At 42.9% G+C, this 20,923-nt stretch overlaps 1 protein-coding gene across 4 annotated transcripts; it reads left to right on the forward strand.

Annotated features, from left to right (window-relative positions):
* Window positions 1–395: 395 nt before the first annotated feature.
* Window positions 396–20,872, forward strand: ttyh1 (tweety family member 1). Of its 4 annotated transcripts, none has more exons than XM_085801437.1 (16): window positions 396–531; window positions 1,135–1,278; window positions 5,114–5,279; window positions 6,851–7,080; window positions 9,387–9,498; window positions 10,975–11,312; window positions 13,201–13,296; window positions 13,439–13,511; window positions 15,060–15,135; window positions 15,331–15,386; window positions 15,642–15,734; window positions 15,821–15,913; window positions 16,012–16,151; window positions 17,180–17,347; window positions 18,950–19,028; window positions 19,772–20,872. In XM_085801437.1, exons 3-16 carry the CDS (start codon window positions 5,145–5,147, stop codon window positions 19,853–19,855), a joined length of 1,773 nt encoding a protein of 590 aa, XP_085657563.1. In that variant the 5' UTR covers window positions 396–531; window positions 1,135–1,278; window positions 5,114–5,144; the 3' UTR covers window positions 19,856–20,872. The 4 variants fall into 4 exon arrangements, with proteins under 4 accessions (XP_085657563.1, XP_085657565.1, XP_085657562.1 ...); XM_085801439.1 differs by having other exon boundaries at window positions 17,180–17,240; XM_085801436.1 differs by lacking the exon at window positions 396–531 and having other exon boundaries at window positions 712–1,278.
* Window positions 20,873–20,923: the final 51 nt, after the last annotated feature.

The following is a 20,923-nucleotide window of genomic DNA, read 5'->3' on the forward strand; positions in this document are numbered from 1 at the left end:
CCCTCTTTGCTCGCTTGCTTCTGCCCCCCTTTCTCCAATGGCAGACAAACACCATACTCTTTTTACTCTTTCTTGCCGTGTTTTGCCGCCACATCTCCAATTTCCACATCTCAGACAGACCACTGAGGAAGCATCTCCATCAGCACACTCTCATCACTTGTGTCATGTTGTTGCATGTTCTCTGCCTCCATGCCACTGAGTCGGTGTTGATGCTGTTCTGCAGCCTCCACTGAAAACTGGTTTTGCCTACAAATCTATTGCATGCCGCTTTCCCCCTCTCTATTCATTGTTCACTCCATCTCTCCCCTCCCTCCTCTTTTCTCTCAGCATCACTCCCTGGGAACCCACTTTTTTTTTTTTTTGCCCTCTGTATTTCATGTTGCCTTTCCCTGCATCTCCCCCTCCCCATATTCATCTGTGTGTGCTCATTCGCTTCTCTTACTCCAAATTTATGTGCATCTCTACTTCACGTTAGCTCTCGACACGTCCCAGCCTTCACAGTGCAGGGGTTCACCACTTTGCATCCAACATGTGAGTGGATTTTTCTCCATCATTTAGCGCACACAGTTGGCTGCCACTTCTGCCGTTTTACTGTTTCTCTCAGTAATCTGGTCAGGGTTGAGTCTGCTAGTCTGGACAGAGATTGGTCAGGTTGATGGGAGTGTGTGTGTGGATGTTGGTGGGGGTCGGTGTTAGGATTGTGCCTCTGGTATCTCAGTATGAAGTGTGAGTGAGGGGTTGGACCCCGCTAATCCCTGTTAACAGATTAATTATCTTTGGGCAATATCGTGTTGCTGCCATGTTGTGAAGTCGCTTGGGCGTTAAGCTACGAAGGGCTACAATGCAACGATAAAGAGTCTCTTAGGGGTGTCTCCTCAATCTTAATCCCCTCTCTCTCTCTCTCTCTCTCGCTCTCTGTCTCTCTCTCTCTCTCTCGCATTCACTCTCTCGTTCACTCACTCGCTCTCGCTGAGAGCTCCTCTCTCATCCATCAATCCAAGCACCTCTCCACTGTCACCAGACAACTGTTCAATTATTGGCATTTTAATATTTTAATAATTGCAAGAATTATTGGCTTATGTTTTCCCCTTCGATTTTTTTCCCATTTTGACATATTTTTGGCATGTCTCCAAGCCATTTTTTCAGGATGATGTTTTTTCAAGAGCATCAACCGTTGATGGCTGGCAGTATACCTCTTTGAGTGGGTAAATATCTCTGAGACAGCGGCGAAGAGAAGAGGCAGAAGGAGAGAGAAACCTCCCAACACAACCAACAGAGGTAAGACACTGATCTCTCTCTGGTTGATTATGGCTCGACTGTTGATGTGGTCTGCAAACATTGATCACCAATCATTAGAAATGCATTAGCCACTTTTTGATGCCAGTTGTTGGAGTGTGTTCTCATCTTTGCTCTATGCTCAATGGGTGTTCATGAAACCTTAACTGTGCCAAACTGGATTCAGTTTCATCTTCGCAGCTCTCACACCTGGTGGGTGAATCTCTTCTCCCATGGACATTTTTAGAATAAGAAATATGGCTGATATATGATGCTGTAGTGATACTGATTGATGGCATTCACTCATTTTCACGCCAATCATCTTGTGTGTGTGTGTGTGTGTGTGTGTGTGTGTGTGTGTGTGAGAGAGAGTGTGCATGTATGTTGGCTATGTGTATATATATATGTATTTATATACCTTTATTTTATTTTATTTTATTTTTTCACATTACTTTGTCCAGATATTTTTCTCCCACAAAGGATTTTCAGTTTGGTCAGTAGTGTGGAAACATTTTTGTCAACATCAACTTGTCATGCTGGACTCCCGCACACATCAAAGCACTGATTTGCTCTGACTTACTGACTATGAGCTGCACTCACTTACCTTCGGTCAGCTGCACTCACTTGAAGGTTCATTGTTGAAACTGAACTCTTGTGCTGCAAATTAATGTGAAATGAAAATTGATTTTTTTTTTTTTTTTGTAAATAATTGAGAACATCCTTGGATTGTATGTGTCCTCAGCAGACAAAGGTGACCAGTAACCCTTCACAGAGATGTAAATGAATTTCTCCTGGCTGATGTGGTGTGTTACGAGGCTGTAATGCTTCCTCATGAATTACAGTCATTAAGGTTGTTGTTAAGAGGCTGTTAACGACTGCTCAGGCTGTAATGTGAACCATAAGAGATTTTATGAGGCAGACTGGAAATATGCATCATTTCAGCAGTGAAAGAACTAGATTTTTTTATGTCTACTGATACAGAGAGTTGTGTTCTCATGAAAAAAGATGAGGGTAGAGAGGATTTTTCGGTGCTAAAGATGATCCTAAATTCAGCTGACAGAGATGCTCCAGCCTCATTAGCTGCCTCACAAAATGGCCCTTTTCTTTACATTCAGACATCATGGAGTCTCATATCATGCAAATGATTTTCAACTCTTGGTGTTCGAGACACAACACAACAGACACAACACAACAGAATTATTCCCCTGCTTTGTGTTTTTCTGAAGCGCTCACGGTTGGGTGAAAGTTGGTGGTTTTTCTTCGCCATCTCTCTCGTTGACCCCCCCCCTTTTTTTTCTTCTTTTCTCTCCACTGACCGAGCTCAAACTCACATTTATTTGCCTTCAGTTATGCAATGGTAACAGGCATGATAACAAGCTGGCAGGAGACATCACGTCAACTTGAGGCTTCCTGTCTGTGACAACTGCTGAGTAACTCCTGCTGCAGGATTGTTGAACCCCCCCATCATTTCCATCAGCACCTCATTAGGTTGCTTCAATAACTTTTGCCATCACTCTGCATTTCCTCTGTCATACATCTTGAATTAATTAATATTGTGCCAGAGGTGATATTGCAGTGAGAAAGATAACCTGCCACCAGGCTGGTGATTGATATTGTCTTACCTTTAATTGTTTAGTAATGGGGTTTATATGGTTGCATATTTGCCTCAGAGTGAAATACATTATTACTTCAGTCTCATCATCCATCAATGGAAATGCTTTTCTGTATTGGCCCACTTTATTGGAGATGATAACCACAACCAGTAGACTCCTATGTGCAATTATTCCTCTGGCCTATTAGATTCAGATTGAGATTGAGATTGAGATTGAGATTCATAATTTATTGTCCCCGAGGGGAAATTCATTTTCACAGTTCTGTTCCAGACAAGAACACCAACACATGTGCAACACCAGAAAAAATAATACATACATATATATACAATATAAACAAAAAACCATGACATCTACCGCCTGCTGTTTAGAGCTGTAATGGCAGAGGGGACAAAGCCTTATTATGCCTCTCACAAAGCTTTTTCCCATCTCCAAAGTCTGATAAATGTATCTCACACTTCCTATAATGTACAACATATACCACCAGAGTACTGTACTCAGTCTGTTTACACTGTGTGGTGATGTGTGGTGGATGGATGTAGCTCTCACAGTGTGTGAACTAGTATGTTCAGCACAGTTTTAATAAGGGAAATGGGGTGTTGGCAATGATTCGATTTGTGACAGTTGGGCTGCTGGACTATTAAGGTGAACAGGCTTATTGTAATGGGCTTAGAGCAGCGCTGTCTGGCCTGTGGGCGAACTGTTAACTTGTTCTGGGCCATAACTGGCCCAGATCTGAATTGGGGAAATTGTCTGACGCTCAATTCGACATGTGGTTCAATCTAAACTTTATATCATCATGCACACTTATTTAACACAATTATGTACAGTGGATTGAAAGGTTGAATCAATAGAGATGGTATAAAGCCTCACTGGGTTAGAATACTGCACTGAATGAAAGTTGTACTGAATAAATAACAGCTGCATTAAAAGATAATAACATCCTGCATAGACCTTTAATTCAGAATTTCTTTCATTCTCGTTGGGCTCAAATGCAGAATTGTTTCTGTCTGTAATATCAGCATTGAGTGGAACTGTATAACCATTTATGTTTAAGTGTCTGCGCTGTTGTTGTGAATGCTTGTCTCTGTGCTTTTTGTGTCTTGAGCGGTCCTAAAACAGCTCTTTCTTCAACAGTAAAGCTCTGATGGTCTCTTAATCTGGGCAGCCAGTATCAGAAGCCTACCAGGCTCTGTCTCGCCCTCTGTCCCCCCTCTGTGCCGTCATTGTAATGAGGATTCCTCTGTGTGTTTTGGCTAACCGGATTTGCCCTTTGTATTTACCCTACTTTCTCCCCCTTGGATGGCTTTAAGTAAGAGATGCTGAACACTGAACAGTGGTTGGTGAAGGAGTCATATACATCCCTGACTACATCACTGTCTTCATGCTACCCCATACATGCCTGGAGACCTCTTCAAACACCTCCTGTATATCCCCTATAGCTCCCATGGCATAGCACACTTACATACAGCGAAGAGAGGGGTCTGTGAATAGCGTTATAATGTTATCTGCCTGTGTTCAAGGCAACATAACTCACCACATTTTTTAATCAGCAATCCCTTGGTTGATTTTTGTCTGACAATAGTGAAAAGTACCCTACCTTCAAATATTTATTTTTGTGCAATGACCAGCCCAAAATTCAAAATGACATAAAATGGAAAAATAGCTCATTTTAATATTTGAAAACATATTCCTTGGAATTTTTTTTTTTTTTTTTTTTTTTTAGTTTCCTTGAGTTATTCAAGAACTTGATCAAGATTACCGTCAATGTTCAACTACAGTACTTGATTAATCAAGTAATGATTGATGAAGCTTTCAAGACACCACACTTGGGTATATGTTCCCATAAATTAAAGCTAATCCACTCCAGTCCAGCCCTGTACAGTATGTTTTAGTAGATGTTTCCATGGGGAAGACCAACTCAACTCACTATCATTAGCTCAGCTATCACAGACACAAACCTATCCACGCCTCAGCCTCCACTTGTGGCTGAGGCGCGTGAGCACTGGTTTATCCTCCTGAGAGTTAGGCTCAAGTAACTATGGCTGACACTTTGACCTTCACTTTGCTCACTGAAGGACCATGGAGGAGCCAGATCTCACACCTCTTCCTCTAAGCCCAGCTGTGAGCTCAGGAGGATCTTCATCCCCTCCTTATACCCTCTTTCCTCTCCTCTCCCCTTACTCCACATCCTGGTTGCTCTGACCCCTCTTTCCTTCCTCCCGCAGGAGGGGAGGAGTGGACCGGTGGCAGTAGAAAATGGCTGCCATGACAACCGTGCCCAGCTATACCCCTTCGCTGTGGGTGAGAGTGTGTCACGCCCTCCCCCGTCTGGACCTCACCATGCAGATGAGGGACAACATCTTTGTCCCCGACAGCTGGGAGTATCAGCAGGTAACGGACACCTGCCACGGCCGCTCATCCCACACTGTCACCACACGCTGCACTGTCTCTCTCCACTCTTAGGTGCCTGGTTGCATAATAACGACACCCCTGTTGCTCCATTTGTACTGGGATACTGTACTATAATTAACTGAGCGGATGATGGGCAATTTGCTCGACATCCCTCCATAACTTGCTCTATAAATCCCGGAATTTAACAGTAATCTGCAGAGCGATGATGATGGCACAGACTCCTTTAAAACACTTTTCCATTCCAACATCTTGACCTAATTATTGGTGGGAAGGTGGCACTAGACCCCTCTGAGAACCCTCGAGCTCATATCTAATCTTGCTCATGTTTCTGCTTTGGTTTGGATGATTTAATGCGCGCCTTGCACCTTCGCTTCTGTGCATGAAAATTTAAGATATTTCATGCACACGAGGAGTGGACTAGATACAACATGGTTTCTTTCTGCACGGCTCTGAAATGTGCAGTTTTTTGAAGCAAAATGCGAGGGTTCATCCCTCTCCTCCTGCAGGCTCTCATACAAATGCTCCAGCTAGCCATGTCTCACAGTGCGTGTTTGTGACTTCTGCGGTACAAAGAGGGGGGGGCAAATTATCCTGCAGAATAGAAAGACAAAAGAGACAGAAAGTGCACAGAGAGAGAGAGAGAGAGAGAATGAGAGAGGGAATGAGTAATGCGAGGAGGCTGCTGAACAGAAGACGGGCAGAGAGAAATAGAGAGGGAGAGATGGAGAGAGAGATGGCGAAGCGAGTGTGAGTAGGAGTGAGAGAGAGAGAGAGAGAGAGAGAGAGAGAGAGTGGCAGTGAATGTATTTAAGTAGGTCACAGATTATTAATAGAGATTCAGTGGTGTGGATAGAAAGAAAGAGAGGGGAGAGTAGGGGGAGAGAAAGAGAGTGGGAACGTGGGGAAAGAGGGACGGGTGGAGAGGAGCGGTGAGGAGGGGCTTGGGCGAACAGGAGGTGAGATGGAGGGAAGGTGGAGGAATGGGGAGTGACAGACGGGCAGATGGATGAAGGATAATACTGTAGATATGTGTTGGAGTGAAATGCATTTCAGTAATGTTGACTTTATGACATGGAGCCTGATCAGAAGCAAAGTCTGATGTGGCTTAGTGTCATTAATATTCACTGTGGCGCAGAGACAGATCAGAGGTCTGTGGGTTAAACCCTTTGATCCAAGTGTAGATGGTCAAGAATCACCTCAAATTAATTGTGCTGAATTTGTGCCTTTCCCATCTTCATTCATGTGTATATATGCATGTGACATGTACATGCTGAGTGTATCTAAATCCTTGATTGCTCCTGCTGCTTTGACGCACACAATTTATATTCTCATACCTTTTTAATCACCATCTCCTGCTGCTAATGGGGGCGGAACAATATGACAAGCTATGGAATTTAACAGGATTAGTTGGTATTTTACCCTCTCAAATTGCTCTTCTCCACTGGTAAAAATGGAATTAAAGTGCCATTTTTCACATTCACTGACTCATCTGCTGACTGATTTCTTTCTCCTCCTCCTCCTCTTCCTCTTCTTCCTCTTCCCTCTTTCAGACTCTGCTGGTTTTGTCCAGTTTATCAGCCATTGCTCTTGTTGTCTCCCTCTTGGTGGTTCTCTCCTTCCTCATACACTACTGCTGTTGCCACCGCGGCGACCGGAGCGAGGGATCGGAGGAGGAGGAGGAGGATGAAGATGGCAGCACAGGTCACGGTTACAGCGGGAAGAAGGGGAGGGGCATCTGCTGTGTCACATGGGTGGCAGTGGCGGCAGTCACGCTGTGCTGGTGAGAAGGAGGATTCATACTTCATTAGCAATTGAAATATTGTACACTTCCATCTCTGCTACATTTATCTGACAGTTATAGTCACCTGTCACGTTATTATTTTACATATAAAAACACAAACACAATTAAAAAAATGGTGCCCGTATTTCCCAAAAGTTTTGTTTTTACTATCTATGAAAAAAAAAGCAGTGTATACACATGGCCTCTTGTCATATCTGGTATTTTACAAAAAGATTAGCGCTTAATCCAAAAGAAAGATCTGAACATGTTTAACAGATCCTGTTTTCCCTCTTTCCATGCCCCACAAATACATTATATCTTACAGCCCTTTGGAGGGGCCATGACCCCTCTACTGGGAACCACTGGACTAAATCTATCTGTGTACAAAGCATATTGTGGTTGAAAGTAATTTACCTCCAACCAGCCACAATAGCAACATGCTCAGTATCAATGTCACACAATAGTGTGTCAGTCACAGTGGGGGTTGTAAGTTGATGAAATCAAGCACAAATTTGTTTTCATTTTGTCATTTATTTGGACTTTGTTGAGAAATACTTGACAAATTTCCGCCTTTAAGCCGGAAATAATTATTATAAATCTCTTGTGACATTTTGGGAAATATCCTCATTAGCTGTATTGCCAAGGGTTAGCTGACAAGGGTGAGAAAAATAAAATAAATACAACATATAGTCTAATTTGTGAGCTTTAGAAGTGCTGCAGGTGGATACTCTTTGGACATAGACGGTCTCCCCCCTGTGCTTAGCTAATCTCTTTCTTAATGTCACTTCATGTTGAAAGGACATGTGTGAGAGTAGTATTGGTCTTCTCATCCAAAACACAAAAAGGCTAATTTCCTTAAAAAATATTATTCGGTTTCTTTCCTGTGCTGCTTTTTAGGTGCAACAGCAACAAGGCTGTGAATCACGAGCTGTCACCTTCTCCATTGTCATGTGCTTTTTAGTCTCTCACACAGTCGCCTATGTCATTAGAGAGGAAAGTTGGCCTGGATGACAGCTGATGGTCATGTTATCTTGCTGTTTACCAACCACAAGGCTCTGAAAGCAGTGTGTGTGTGTGGATTTCTGTGGTTCCCCATCAAACTGTGTGTGTGTGTGTGTGTGTGTGTGTGTTTGCGTGTTTGCATGTGAGGGTGATTTCAGCCCGCCCACCTACAGTACGGTACAGCAGTCATTTAGCCACCGGTGTTCACCGTCAGATCTGGTGACCATGTAGTCATCGAGTCAGTGCATTGTCTCAGCTGTACGTTACAGAGATGCAGCTTGACGCGGCTCCAACACACTCCTGTAGAGAGGAAGCACGAGTCACTGAGGAGAAGCTCAGCTGTCCTTCAGAGCTTTTAAAACTGAAGCTACAGGCCCAGCTGTGTGCTGTAATAAAATTATAGCGCAATTTAAAGCTTCAGCAGTGGTTGTTATTGTATCGCAGTGCATTCCCTGCCCATTCACATGCACTTCTATATCTCAGTACATAATGTACTGGGGGTATGATTTCAGCTGTCATAATGATGTCATCATATACAGACTGTAGGTTGCAGTGGCTCGTGTCTCCCCCTTATGGATCCTAATGTAATATAATGTCATGGAGTTGTCCTCCTCTCTGATGCTCGCTGTGAGAGCTCTCTGTGTGAGACAGGGTGAAAAAAAACCATGCTGCAGTTTTCCTCTCAAATATTTTGTGTGGCATGCTTTCCTCCAGATGGTGGCCGCTTTGGTCACAAGTACAAAAAAACAGCGTATGCCATTTAAAAATGCAGCTGCATTAGACGGCGTTCACGTTTTGCCAGCTTGAAATGCAAAGCACACACAGACGCAGACACACATTCCTCCTTTTTCCCCCCTGCTTTCTAATCTGGGTCACATACTTTGTGGGAGATTGGGCCATACCATTCCTATCGGGTTCGAGGGGATTTGATGAACATCTGGCCCGAGCCTTAATCTGAATATTTGAATAACAGAAAGATGTGTAAACATGTCGAGATGTTTAACATTTCGAATATTTTCCTTGCTGCAGCTTAACCGTTGAGCACTAAGAGTCAGCTTTTTTCCCATCATCTGTTTATTCCTTCCCCATGTGCTCCACTGATGGTATGCCCATCCAGAGCACACATATCACATCCTCACCAGCTCTATCGCTTTGTGTCACTTTCATTTAAAATGTACTTACACACTGAATTAAACATTACATTTATGCCGCTGCTATCTGCTCCTCTATCCCCCTCTCGGCCTCACATATACGCCCTCCCACAATGTTTTCATGTCTCTTTTTTTTCTCCCCTCTCTTTGCAGTGTTGCCATAGGCATCGGTTTCTATGGCAACAGCGAGGCTAATGATGGGATGTATCAGTTGACCTCGTCTCTTCTCACAGCCAATTATACGCTAGCTTCCATCGATCTGCTGGTGAGTGCTGCTCTCCGCAAGTAAAATGTCATGCAGAATATCTATGATGGTGTGTGTGTGTGTGTGTGTGTGTGTGTGTGTGTGTGTGTGTGTGTGTGTGTGTGAGAGAGAGAGAGAGTCAGAGAGAAAGGATGTGTGTGGTCTGCAGAGAGAGTAAGAAAATCAGATACAAACTTTTACTGTATTGATTTCCCCCATGTGGTCAGACAGTGGTTGATGTATCAGACTGTAAATGTCCTCCTTACACTGTTTCTGTGGCAGTTGCACTTCCAGGAAACTGAGTGGATGACCAACAAATACCTTAGACTCTTATTGTGAAGAGAAAACAACACATGTAAAATCATCTTGGTATGCATTGGCACAACCTAAAAAACAATCATCAAAGCTGGAGTGATTTAAGCGATAATATTTAACCGGTTTACACCAGACAAAACAGTCTGGATCTGTTTTTACCAACCCTACATTTAACAGATCTCAAGAGGCAAATAAAGATAGTGGAGTCTATAATCAAATGACTTATACCTACCTACAGCAACATGTGAGATCAAATATGATGATGAAATGATTGATCAGATACCGTATATGCTCAGTGTAGGAATAATCAATCAGTCAGGATTTACCATCCACCTGCCATATTGTTCACTCATATGAAAATGTCCTTACATTTTACACAGTGATGTTATTCTGCAAAAAACATACACAAACAGAATTTAACTTCATTTTATCTATTTTGTGATATTTGTTATATAAACTTACAGTATATATTCATAGATTACGAATTATACATGGAAAGGAAATGGAAACACAGAAGTGGATGAAGAAATTAAATTGTGCTGTTCAGAGAAATTATATATGAAAAATATAATTCCACAAAAATGACAATTAAGATGCATGAAGTAGAGACTGCTTTAACTCTAGATGCATACAATTATGTGAATATATCAGGGTGCTTCATTTAAATTGTATTGATTGATTGATTGGTCATATTCCTACACTGAATTTATTTATGCACACAGTTATGTACATAAATATAAAATGCAAATACAAGTACTGTATCTAATAAATAGATATACAATAAACAGATATAAATGCTGGATATAAATTTCAGCTTTATTATTAAAAACATGTCGATGTTCACTCGTGTATCTGTAGTGCAGCCATCTCAAATCTATTTTTAACCAACTCAAGATGCCTTTACACCTCCCTTATTGTTTTAAAATAAAAGAAATGTCACAAGTAGCTCTCATTCTGAAGTTTGTTTGTCCAGTTGGAGTTAAACTTGACTTTTAGAAGTTTGATAACCACAAGACCTGAGTCCTAACATGTGGTAGACATCATGACGGATATGCATCAGCAGACAGCTCAATATCTTCGGTCTCCATAACACGACCGCAGGAAGCCGACCATGACTCAGATCAAGTTTGTGGTTCACGTCCCGTTTAACTCCCTGCACATTCTTCTGTCCTCCCTCTCCAGATTTCAGACACAATTGCTGGGCTGCAGCTGTCCATCTCTGGCCCACTTACCACAATGGAGGAGCTCTTTACTGGCAGTAAACCCTTCGTGGTGTCTACGCGGAACTGCCGGAGGTTATCTGAGAACGTGATGAACCTCCTCTCCTCCATCTCCCTGGCTCGGTCCAGCATCGACACAGGGCTGGGGAATGACAGCAGCATCAGTGGGGCATCCATCATACCTCTAACCCCGGTCCCGCCCTCTGTGGCTCCTACAGTGGTGCCGACCAGCAGCCTCATCCCCAGCCCCTTCTCACCTGGCTGGGCTGCCAACACACTGATGGTCAATGAGGACTACAGGTGAGGCTGCACATATACACATATGTTGTGCATTCACTGCATCAGAGGATTCAATATGTATCCATAACTACCGGTAGATGATACAATACAATTTGTTTCACCTTTGATTCAAACAATCACACTTGATTTAATGCACAAAATCTCCTGCAGAGAAAAATGTTGTTTGATACTCATTAGAACACAATAGAGATGATTAGAGAGATTCATTTTTCAGCTGAAAATGAAAACCTGTGCATAGGTGTACACTGTACTAACTGTATTACACTGTAGTGAGTACTGGCAGTAATACTCAGTCTTTAAGGACCAAAGCTTTCGCTCATCTGCCTGGATTTGTGACTGTTTATGATCGTCTTCTGCTTTCAATTTGATGTTTGTTAGACTTTGTCCTCCTGGTAATTGTGCAAGACATAATTCCTCTGAAGCTTGTTTTCCAATAGATGCCATGAGTTCATTTATTTCTTTATAAAACAATCTTGAGTTTACAAACTTTGCTTACGCTGATCAGTCAAATTTTCCATTCAAGCATTGTGAGTATTCCAATATGTTTTCCTGAAATGATAATGCGATCAGGTATTGCATGGGAAAGGATATTCAGTAGAAGCAAGAGGAAATAAAATGTAAACAGTCCTTGAGTACACTACACACACAAGTGAACACAATTTGACAAATATCAACATGTACAAGCTGTTTATCAATGTTGCTATTCCTTGCTCTCAGAGAGACTGTGCTTCCCAACCTCTCATTAATGTTGTATTATTATGTGTTTATCACTATTTGTCCGATGAGGTAATTCAACAGACACCTCAAAAATAACAAAATGATCTGTCACGTAATTGATACGCCAATATAGGGTTATTTTAAGTTCCATATTCCATATAGATTAATAAAAATATATACAAGTACTGACAAACACATTTCCTTCCCATAAACAAACCACACACAGCAATCACAGAGGATGTCAGTGTAGCAGTAAGAGTTTAAGTAAGGTTCAACCTCATCATCACATAAGGGGGAGTTTTCTGCTACATCGACAAATCAACAATAAGATAAGGACGAAATTTTTTCCATCTGACAGACTGGAATATCTTGTATCCTGTAAAACAGCGCCATAAATCGATATCCCAGATCAGCAGCGTTATCAGAGTCCTAATAATTTTATTTCACTGCTCAGCTGTGTTAATTCTGGGAACAGTGGAGGAAAAAAATGTAGGCCTACATTATAATCTCAGATCAGGTGGAAAATCTGAAGGTGGTGAAAGGCTTATTCAGAAAAAACCTTACAGCAGACATTTGAGCTCAAATCGGTCTTAGTGCTCTCACTTAATAATGGACTGGTAAGCTGAAGAGAGTCCCCTGATCTCACTACAGGTGTAACAGGAGAGCCACAGGTGTCACATAATGATAAGAATCATGGCTCAGTTGTACTCGAGTGTCCCTGTGAGACCTGACAGTGTGACAGTGACCTAGCATAAACAACAGCAGGACCCTGAAGTTGAAGCATATTAACACAATTCACAACCTCATGCTCAGACTTTGTTGTGTGCTTCATCAAGCAAGTCACTATTTCTTACAGAGACATCCTTAAAGACTTCATGTGTCCTGCTCCAGCAGAGAAACAGGAATTGTAATTGTTGGTCATTAAACTGAATCCACACCTTCTCTAAATCAAAACAAAGCCTACAATTGCAATTTTACAATCAGTGCAATCCACTAGTAAATGCAGGTTTAGTGTGGCCATCCTCAGAGGAATCACTGTCAAGGCAGTTGCTTAATATGTTGAAAGGTCATGCATCATAATTGAGCAGAAAACAGTGCAATGCAGATGAAGTACGTGGATATCTAATGTATTCATAATGATATTCACTGTATGTGTATCTCTTTATCATAGGTGGCTGTCATACGTGTTGCTGCTGTTGCTTGACCTCATAGTGTGTCTGTTCATCCTGCTCGGACTGGCCAAGCAGGCCCGCTGGCTGCTCATCCTGTGAGTACTCACACAAACACACACACACACACACACACACACACACACACACACACACACAAGTGCACACACAGCCCATACAGCTCTAGATTGATGGTCGGGGTGTCCTCTTGGCTGAAGAGTGTGTGCTGTTCTCCCACAGGATGACCGTGCTGGCATGGCTGGCTCTGTTCCTGAGCTGGGGCTCCCTGGGCCTGGAGACCGCCACTGTAGTGGTGAGTAGACCCAGTATGACTGTGATGGTGAGCGTGACTGGGACTGGAGGGAGGGAGGGATAGGAAGCGAATAGGGCCGTCATGGGAGGGATTGGCCCGGCTATAGCAGTGGGAAGAGCCCGACCCCTGATGGCAGGCCAAAACGATGTGTATGTGTGTGTTTGTGTGTGATTTCTGTGTCCATTGTGCTAAACTGTGAAAAGACCTGCCTCCTAGGGAACACTGCAGTCGTGGCAGAAGACCAAAAAGGCAGGAAAATGGGGGCAGAGATTAAAGATTCAATGTGCGTGTGCACAAGCGCGTTTGTGAACAAAGTGTGTTTGTGCACTGGAGTGCGTGTGTTTCGTCGTGTAAGTGTGTTTGCGAGTGTGTGGGGGCGTTTGGCTTCAAGAAGTAAAGATAGGAGATGAAGAGAAGTGCTTTCAACAAGAGTGAGGAGGGGAGAGGAGGAGCGGGAGAGTGCATCTCCAGATCAGTTTAAGAGATAGAGAGAGAGAGAGACAGAGAGAGAGAGAGAGAGAGAGAGAGAGACCATCAGCTTTCCATCAAGAGTGCAAAACTTGAAGCTGCTGCTGTTTCCGTGTCCCTTGGGGCTTTGGACTGAGCATGCACGGAGATGGAAGTGCAAGTGTTATCCTGTGAAAGTGAAATTCTTCAACATGCTGCCGGAACATGTTGAGCTGAAAAGTCCAGCTGTGCTTTGAACGCCTAAACATGACAACAGCACCACTGTGCTACTGTCCTACAGGCACCAACGCGGGCACCTCTAGCACAGTGACATTTATCATGAACAAAAAGCACAGAGAACATTTTATGTCCATTTTCCCCTGTGAAGCCTGCTTGTACTGTCTGAGGGGGGAGACTGTTTTGGTCTGGGGGCCGAGGGGTGTATGGAGGGGGTAAATGGTGGCTGTTTTTCTGCACTGCAGTCTGAGTCTTAGTGTCATGTGGAGCTGGCGGGAGATGTCCCAAGGCCTGTGGGTCCACACAGAGCCGCTCTGTCCCTGGTCAGTGACGGGGAAACAATGGGCCAGCTGTGGGCCTGCCCTCTTCATTCTGTGTCTGGGACGTTGCTTTTCCCGTCAGTCGTCGGGCCGCTCTGTGGGGCTCTCGCTCCCTCTTCTGGTGGGGCGATTTCAAGCCGAGTGTTTTTGTGGGTGCACCATTTCTGACCTAAATGGATCCTGCTCACAAACAACTAGAAAGCACAAAATGTATAAAATGATTTTTTGAAAAAGAGGTTAACAGTGTTATGGGAGGGAGGATATGAGTGATGGTGTCATGGAAAGACAGTTAGATGTCAGCTTTATCCAGGACAGCAGGGATGTAGGATCAATATTTGCCACTACACAGCGAGCTGCTGTCAGATAACCGAGGAGCTAAATATGTCAGTCGGTCAGTGTGTCGACTAACTTTTCCCTTGTGATCATTTTCTCCCACCTTCCTGCTTTCACCTCATCTGTCCCTCTCTCCCTCTGTTGTATTTCCCCCTCCTCCTTTCTCCTGTCATCCTCTCTCACTCTCCCTGTCACTCTTCTGCACTGCCAGGCTCTCAGTGACTTCTGCTCAGACCCAAACACATTTGTCCTCAACTCCACCAACTTCAACACTGGGACCAGCTCAGGTACACAATTAACCAAGCATAACTTTTCCAGAAGAGCTAGCTGTTTTTCATTTCTGCCGTACACACTATTTACACCCTCCCCAACTGTGATTATGTCAGCAGAACTCACAGCAGTATAATGACAGTTAAATGTTCCCCACATCTTTTCTATTGTGCACTCATCTGTTGTGTGCTGGTGTTTTGTTGGCCATTCAGATGTGTTGGATTATTACCTGACCTGCAGCAGGCGCATGAACAGTCCGTTCCAGCAGGTAATGTGACCTCTGTCAGTCACATGTCTTATTATATATATTTATAACATATTACACTGCAGGTATTTAGCTGAGATTTAAAGAAAGTGAGCAGGTTGCATGTCAGACTTGCTCAAGGGTTCTTAAGGACAAATCATCTGAGGACAGCTGCGCAGCTGTTAAGGATAAATAGCTACACCCTCTGCATTTTAATGGTTTATTTGAGTGACAGTGCGAAAAGAAAAGCTCTTAACTCTACTGACTTGTTGGCTTCAGCTGCTGACCCAGTCTCAGAGGGCTCTGTCAAACATTCACACACACCTCTCCAGTCTGGACAGAAATGCCCTGCCACAGTTCCCCAAAGCTGAGGTATGTTGTAATTCATACACGCAATAAATGCACATTTCTGTGACGCATGGATGTGATTTTCATTTGGCGATTTGGTGCCATTGCAGAAATCACTCAGGGAGGTTCAACAGATACTCAACTCCACAGAGGGCAACTTCCATCAATTGGTGGCACTGCTGAACTGCCGGGGTCTGAATAAGGTAATGTGAGGCGCTGTGCCCAGCACTAACGAGCAAAAGTAATCAATTATCCTTCTCAATTAACATTTATTTATGTGTCTTCTGTCATTTACATTTAGGACTACATTGACTCACTTAAAGGCCTGTGCTATGATGGCATGGAGGGATTGCTCTACCTCTCCTTGTACTCTTTCCTCTCTGCTCTGGCGTTCACTGCTATTCTCTGCTCTCTGCCCGGTGCATGGAGGAGCTTCCCCAGGTGAGAAGACCGTGAATGTGTCTGTTTGTTTCTGCACAGGTGTAAGTGCTGATAATTAACCGCGACATTCCTTCAAATCTTTCTCTCACTGAAGTAAGGATAAGTGCGACATTGCAATTTTCACGCTCAGACACTTATTTACATGCAGTGAATTGCCAATTATAAATGTTGCCAAAAGTAATTAAGAGAAAGGGTCCCTGCCAGACAACAATGGTCCTTAAGTTTTATTTTATTTTATTTTTTATTTGGAGAGGACAGTGCACATTAATTAACATTTCTGTAAAAGTGCCAGTGTTAGCCAGAGGCTAGTTTTCAACTGCAGTCCTCCGGCAAGATGTTAAAAAGCCATTAAAATATACAACAGGAACACAAGGATCATAATACATAAAAACAGGGATAAAAACTATAAATCCCACAGTTCTGGATATACTGCACACTCCTCTGCTCCCCTGCTCATGAAAGAACAGTGCTGATAATCCACCAGAGTTTCTGCATGTCATACAAGGCTGCCTGGTATACAATGTGGAAGAAATATCTGGATGTGCTGCAAATTGTCGGTTCAAATTTACCCAAAATGAAAAATGGCACAAGGCACATGTGTCTTAAAGGGTGTACTGTAAAAATGATCAATATTAGCTGAAGGTTTGGTTCTCATTAACCCATTTCCAAATGCATTTTTTGCATACAGTTTAGTATTCAGGGGTTTGGTAGCAGTAGCACAGGGTTGTAGTATCTGCTGTGTGTCTGCATACGATGCCTCAAGCCGCAAGTGTCATCAGCTGACTGTGAGATTAGGTGTGTTACGTAAGTGTTGTTTGATGTTTTCTGTGGTCACCATTTGTGGAAAATACATTGTTTTTACCATTGAAATTTTGCAGAGCCTTTTTTCTTGGAAATATTGGTGTCTATGTATGTTTACTTATCATGTAGCTACACTAATTAGTACATCTAGGTCTGAAGACTCAGAGGTGCTCGTCATTCCCCTGCTCTCACACGTCCTTTTCTCTCTCTTTCATGGACACTGACAGTGAATCAGAGGAGTACGAAGACTCGGACAGTGAGAGTGAGGACCCCTTCACCTCCCATCAGGCACGTAGACAGACGGCCTCGGGGTCTCAGCGAGGGGCCATGGCCCCCTTCTATAATTACCCGGGGGCCGGTTGGACACCCCCCTTTTCTAGTGCGCCGCCCCTCCCGTGAGTAACACAGACACACAGACACACAGACAGACAGACAGACAGATTGTCCCAGATGGTGCAAGAGCAGGAGGAAGTTGCCCTTAGACACAGTCTTAGCATCAAGCTGAAGTGTTTTTGTAATTTGTACTTCTGGGCAACTTTTGTGCTGATGCCCCCCTAGATTAGGGATTGTAAAGAGTGCAGAATGAAGTACAACAACATAAATTACATGTAAAAAAAAAAACTGATTGAGAACTATAAGAGATATTTATGTACAGACACATAGTCTTTCTAGTTGGAAATTCTGTTTTCTCTCAAAACACACTTTGTTGTCTTGATTACAGACATAACAGATGCTGGACATAATGCACACACATCTTCACAAGAGAATAGTAGAAGTGCAGTGTAGTCAGCTAGGTTTACACACTTTTGTCTATATAGGATATATATATATATATATATATATATATGTGTATAATCCATGTAGGATTAGTCCAAATGCACAGAGCTGTCAGAATAAACACATGCATTGCAGACAGACACACAGACAGGTCATTATGGACTACAGTGTAGGCAGAGAAACAGACACAACTCCAGAGGTCTGTCTGTCTGTCTGTGTGTCTGTCTATTCGTCTGTCGAGTGTTTCAGGACAGACGATGTAGGCCGCTCGGTCATTTCACAGATCTTGTCTCAAATGGCGTCCTGTCTCTGAAACGGCAGTAGACTACTGCTGTGTTGGGGGGAGGGTGTCATTGACGAGGCCGCGCTCGTAAAAACTCCAGCGATGTGAGGCTCAGGTTGACTATAGGTAACCCCCGCCCCAGCCCAAGCACCCCCCAACTCCCTCCCATCCCTTCCTGCATCACTCTCATCTGTCTCCCAACTGTGGTGTCCAAATCCCTGCATCTGTCCTCCTGCTTTGCTCTTCATCGTCCCTCCTGCTTCCTTTTCGGTCCTCCCTCATTCTCTCTTTCGAGTTTTCTCATCTTATTATGTTTTATCCCTCTCTCCCTCACTGAGGTTTCCCAGCTTAGTTAGTGCTACCTAATCGTGGACTGCTTAACTCTCTAGTCTAATACCGGCTATATCATCTTGACTCTCCTATATCCCGGTATTTACACACAAAGACAACTGATACTGACAAAAGACTAAAGACTCAGAAACTCAGCTGAACAGTAACAATAATACAGTCCACTCCTCTTAAATGGAATTTGCTCCGGACTGCTTTAAAAGCTTTCCGGGGGTTTATCGTGGAGATAAACAGATTCATTAGGAAAACAACATTACAGCTGAAATGGGACTGCTGGGTCACACCCAGCTCAGAATGCATGTAATTGCAGATTATTGTATAAATCCTGCAGTGCATCATGAGTCAGGAGTGGACTGTACTGGTACTAATACCTACTAGTTATACTGAGTGCTGTGTTTTTACGCACTATATTTCTAACCACTTTCTCCTTCTTTCCTGTTACCTGTCCTCGGCTCCTGTCACCCCCGCGGCCCCCCCCGTCCCCCTCTGTCTTTCTCGATGTGTCTCACCCCGGTTTCCCTCTCTTCTTCATCCTCCATTCCTCCTCTTCCTCTCTCTTCTGTCCTTGTCTCTTTCTATCTCTATACAGGACTCCAAACGTTTCCTCCAATGGCAACCCTGGCTATGAGAGCCTACCCTTGACTGACAGGCAGTCCCCACCCCCCTCTGTGAGTTCCTCTGTACTTGTGACACCATTGCAGTCTGTGCCATTTTGTCATCTCAACGCATACGCTCGCTTCTATAATGTGTAGTAAACGGACTAGCGTGGTGGCGGGGCTTCAACCTCGCAGGACCCTGTGGGCTGGCTTTTCTTACAACTCTTCAAAATGTGTGAATTAACATGTTTTCCCTGTTACCTATTAACCTACTAACATCAATATGAGAGTTCCTCCTGTTTTAAAATTAATATATAATCACAGTGACCAAATCTGTTTCTGTTGAGGTTCATTTTTGACCACTGACAAAATAAAGAAAAATAAATCTTAACTCAAGTTTCCTTACTCGCTTTTCTCAGTTTCATCTCATGGTCTTCCGCAGTACGTGGAGTCAAGAGTTACGATGTTCCCCCTATATGTGACGGGTTATAACATGAACTAACTATCAGTCTTGCAACCGTGTTATATGACAACTGAGGAAACTCAATTTGCTGTGGAAGACCATGAAAAAAGTTGGTAACTGGATCGTGAGTCTAACTACAGGAAGGAATGAAGTCACTAATCTGGATTAAAAGGCTTCTTCAAATGAAGTATCCTGTTTGTCCTTAACCTATTTGAAAATGTTTAATAAAAATCTACATAACAAAACAAGTCTTGAAGAGTTGAGTGAATAACACGTATTCTTCTCTTCTCTCTTGTCCTTCGTCTCAATTACACCTCTGGACCATCCTCCATCGTGTTGTCTGGACATACAGTACTCTCCCAGCATGCTGACTGGTTACGGGGGAAGTCAATCACACCCCAACCCCGCCCATTCGAGGAATCTGTATTCACGTTGAATTTTTTTTTGTTAGGAGATGTATAGAAAAAAAATGTTTAGTTTTCATATGAATGGACACTTTACTGAAATGAAAAAGAAACTAATCTAAATAAAATGAATGCTAGGTGTGAATTCAAAGTGCGTAACGTCAGTACCACTGAATATTAGTATGATTATTATTATTATTATTATTATCATCATCATCATTATTGTGAGAAGCACTTAAAAGAAAGTCCTAAATGGACTGCTGATATTACCAGTGATAATGCTGGTGGGGATGGTTGTGTGCAAAGCTACAAACCAAGTCCACTTGGTCTAAATTCTTTCCCCTTGTCTGTCCGAACTCTGTGTAAACTGTGAACAGTGGTGAGGCAAGTCAGAATGGTATTGACGTTACTACGTTGTAGTTTTATATTCTTAAATGTACCAGTACCACCAATTTATTTTCAAGTTTTTATATAAATATTGTTGTAGAAAAGCACTGGCACGTAGCAACAAGACACATTTTTTTCTGTGAATGGTTATGCAGTTCCCTCACATGGTCTAATTTTTTTTATTACTTTTTATAGGTGGCAATTCTGTATTTTCCTTGTATTACCTTATGGTATTCTGTATATCTCACTGTCTATAATATCTGAATAATCATGAACCTTTGCTCTTAAAAAAAATACTTGAGGGCTACCAAGACCCTGATTGAATGGAGAACTACAACTGCCACTCATGTCTTGAGAGTGGAAAACTACAAATCCCGTGCAAAGACAGCAGGTACATAGCAATATGATTCTTGCTACTGGTGCTGCAGTAGCCCTACCGTAACTAGCAATAATAACTATGTATAGCATTGGGTTTCTGAGATCTCTCCAAGATGTTTTGTGTATATATGGTATGGTATGTTGGAGATTTCATTGAATCCCCCTTCCTTTCCAACTGACCTTGTTAACCCTTGAATTGAGTTTGTATGGTTATCAATGCTCCTTTTGAATGGCATCCTTTTACACTCAAGAGTCTAATATAAATAAAAATAACTTCAATAACCTGACACTGGTCTTTGTCATGTCTGCAAGGAACACATACAACACGCGGTACA

This window comes from Trachurus japonicus, chromosome 16 (genome assembly GCF_045865225.1).
Source record: "Trachurus japonicus isolate A0001 chromosome 16, Traja_1.0".
Lineage (NCBI taxonomy): Eukaryota > Metazoa > Chordata > Actinopteri > Carangiformes > Carangidae > Trachurus > Trachurus japonicus.

What these genes read in the sequence shown, in the direction of transcription:
- ttyh1 (XM_085801437.1), top strand. Translation starts at nt 5,145, where the DNA reads ATGGCTGCCATGACAACCGTGCCCAGCTATACCCCTTCGCTGTGGGTG. An exon ending in GCGGCAGTCACGCTGTGCTG is followed by an intron (nt 7,081 to 9,386) that starts GTGAGAAGGAGG and finishes CTCTCTTTGCAG; the next exon opens with TGTTGCCATAGGCATCGGTT. An exon ending in CAACACTGGGACCAGCTCAG is followed by an intron (nt 15,136 to 15,330) that starts GTACACAATTAA and finishes TTGGCCATTCAG; the next exon opens with ATGTGTTGGATTATTACCTG.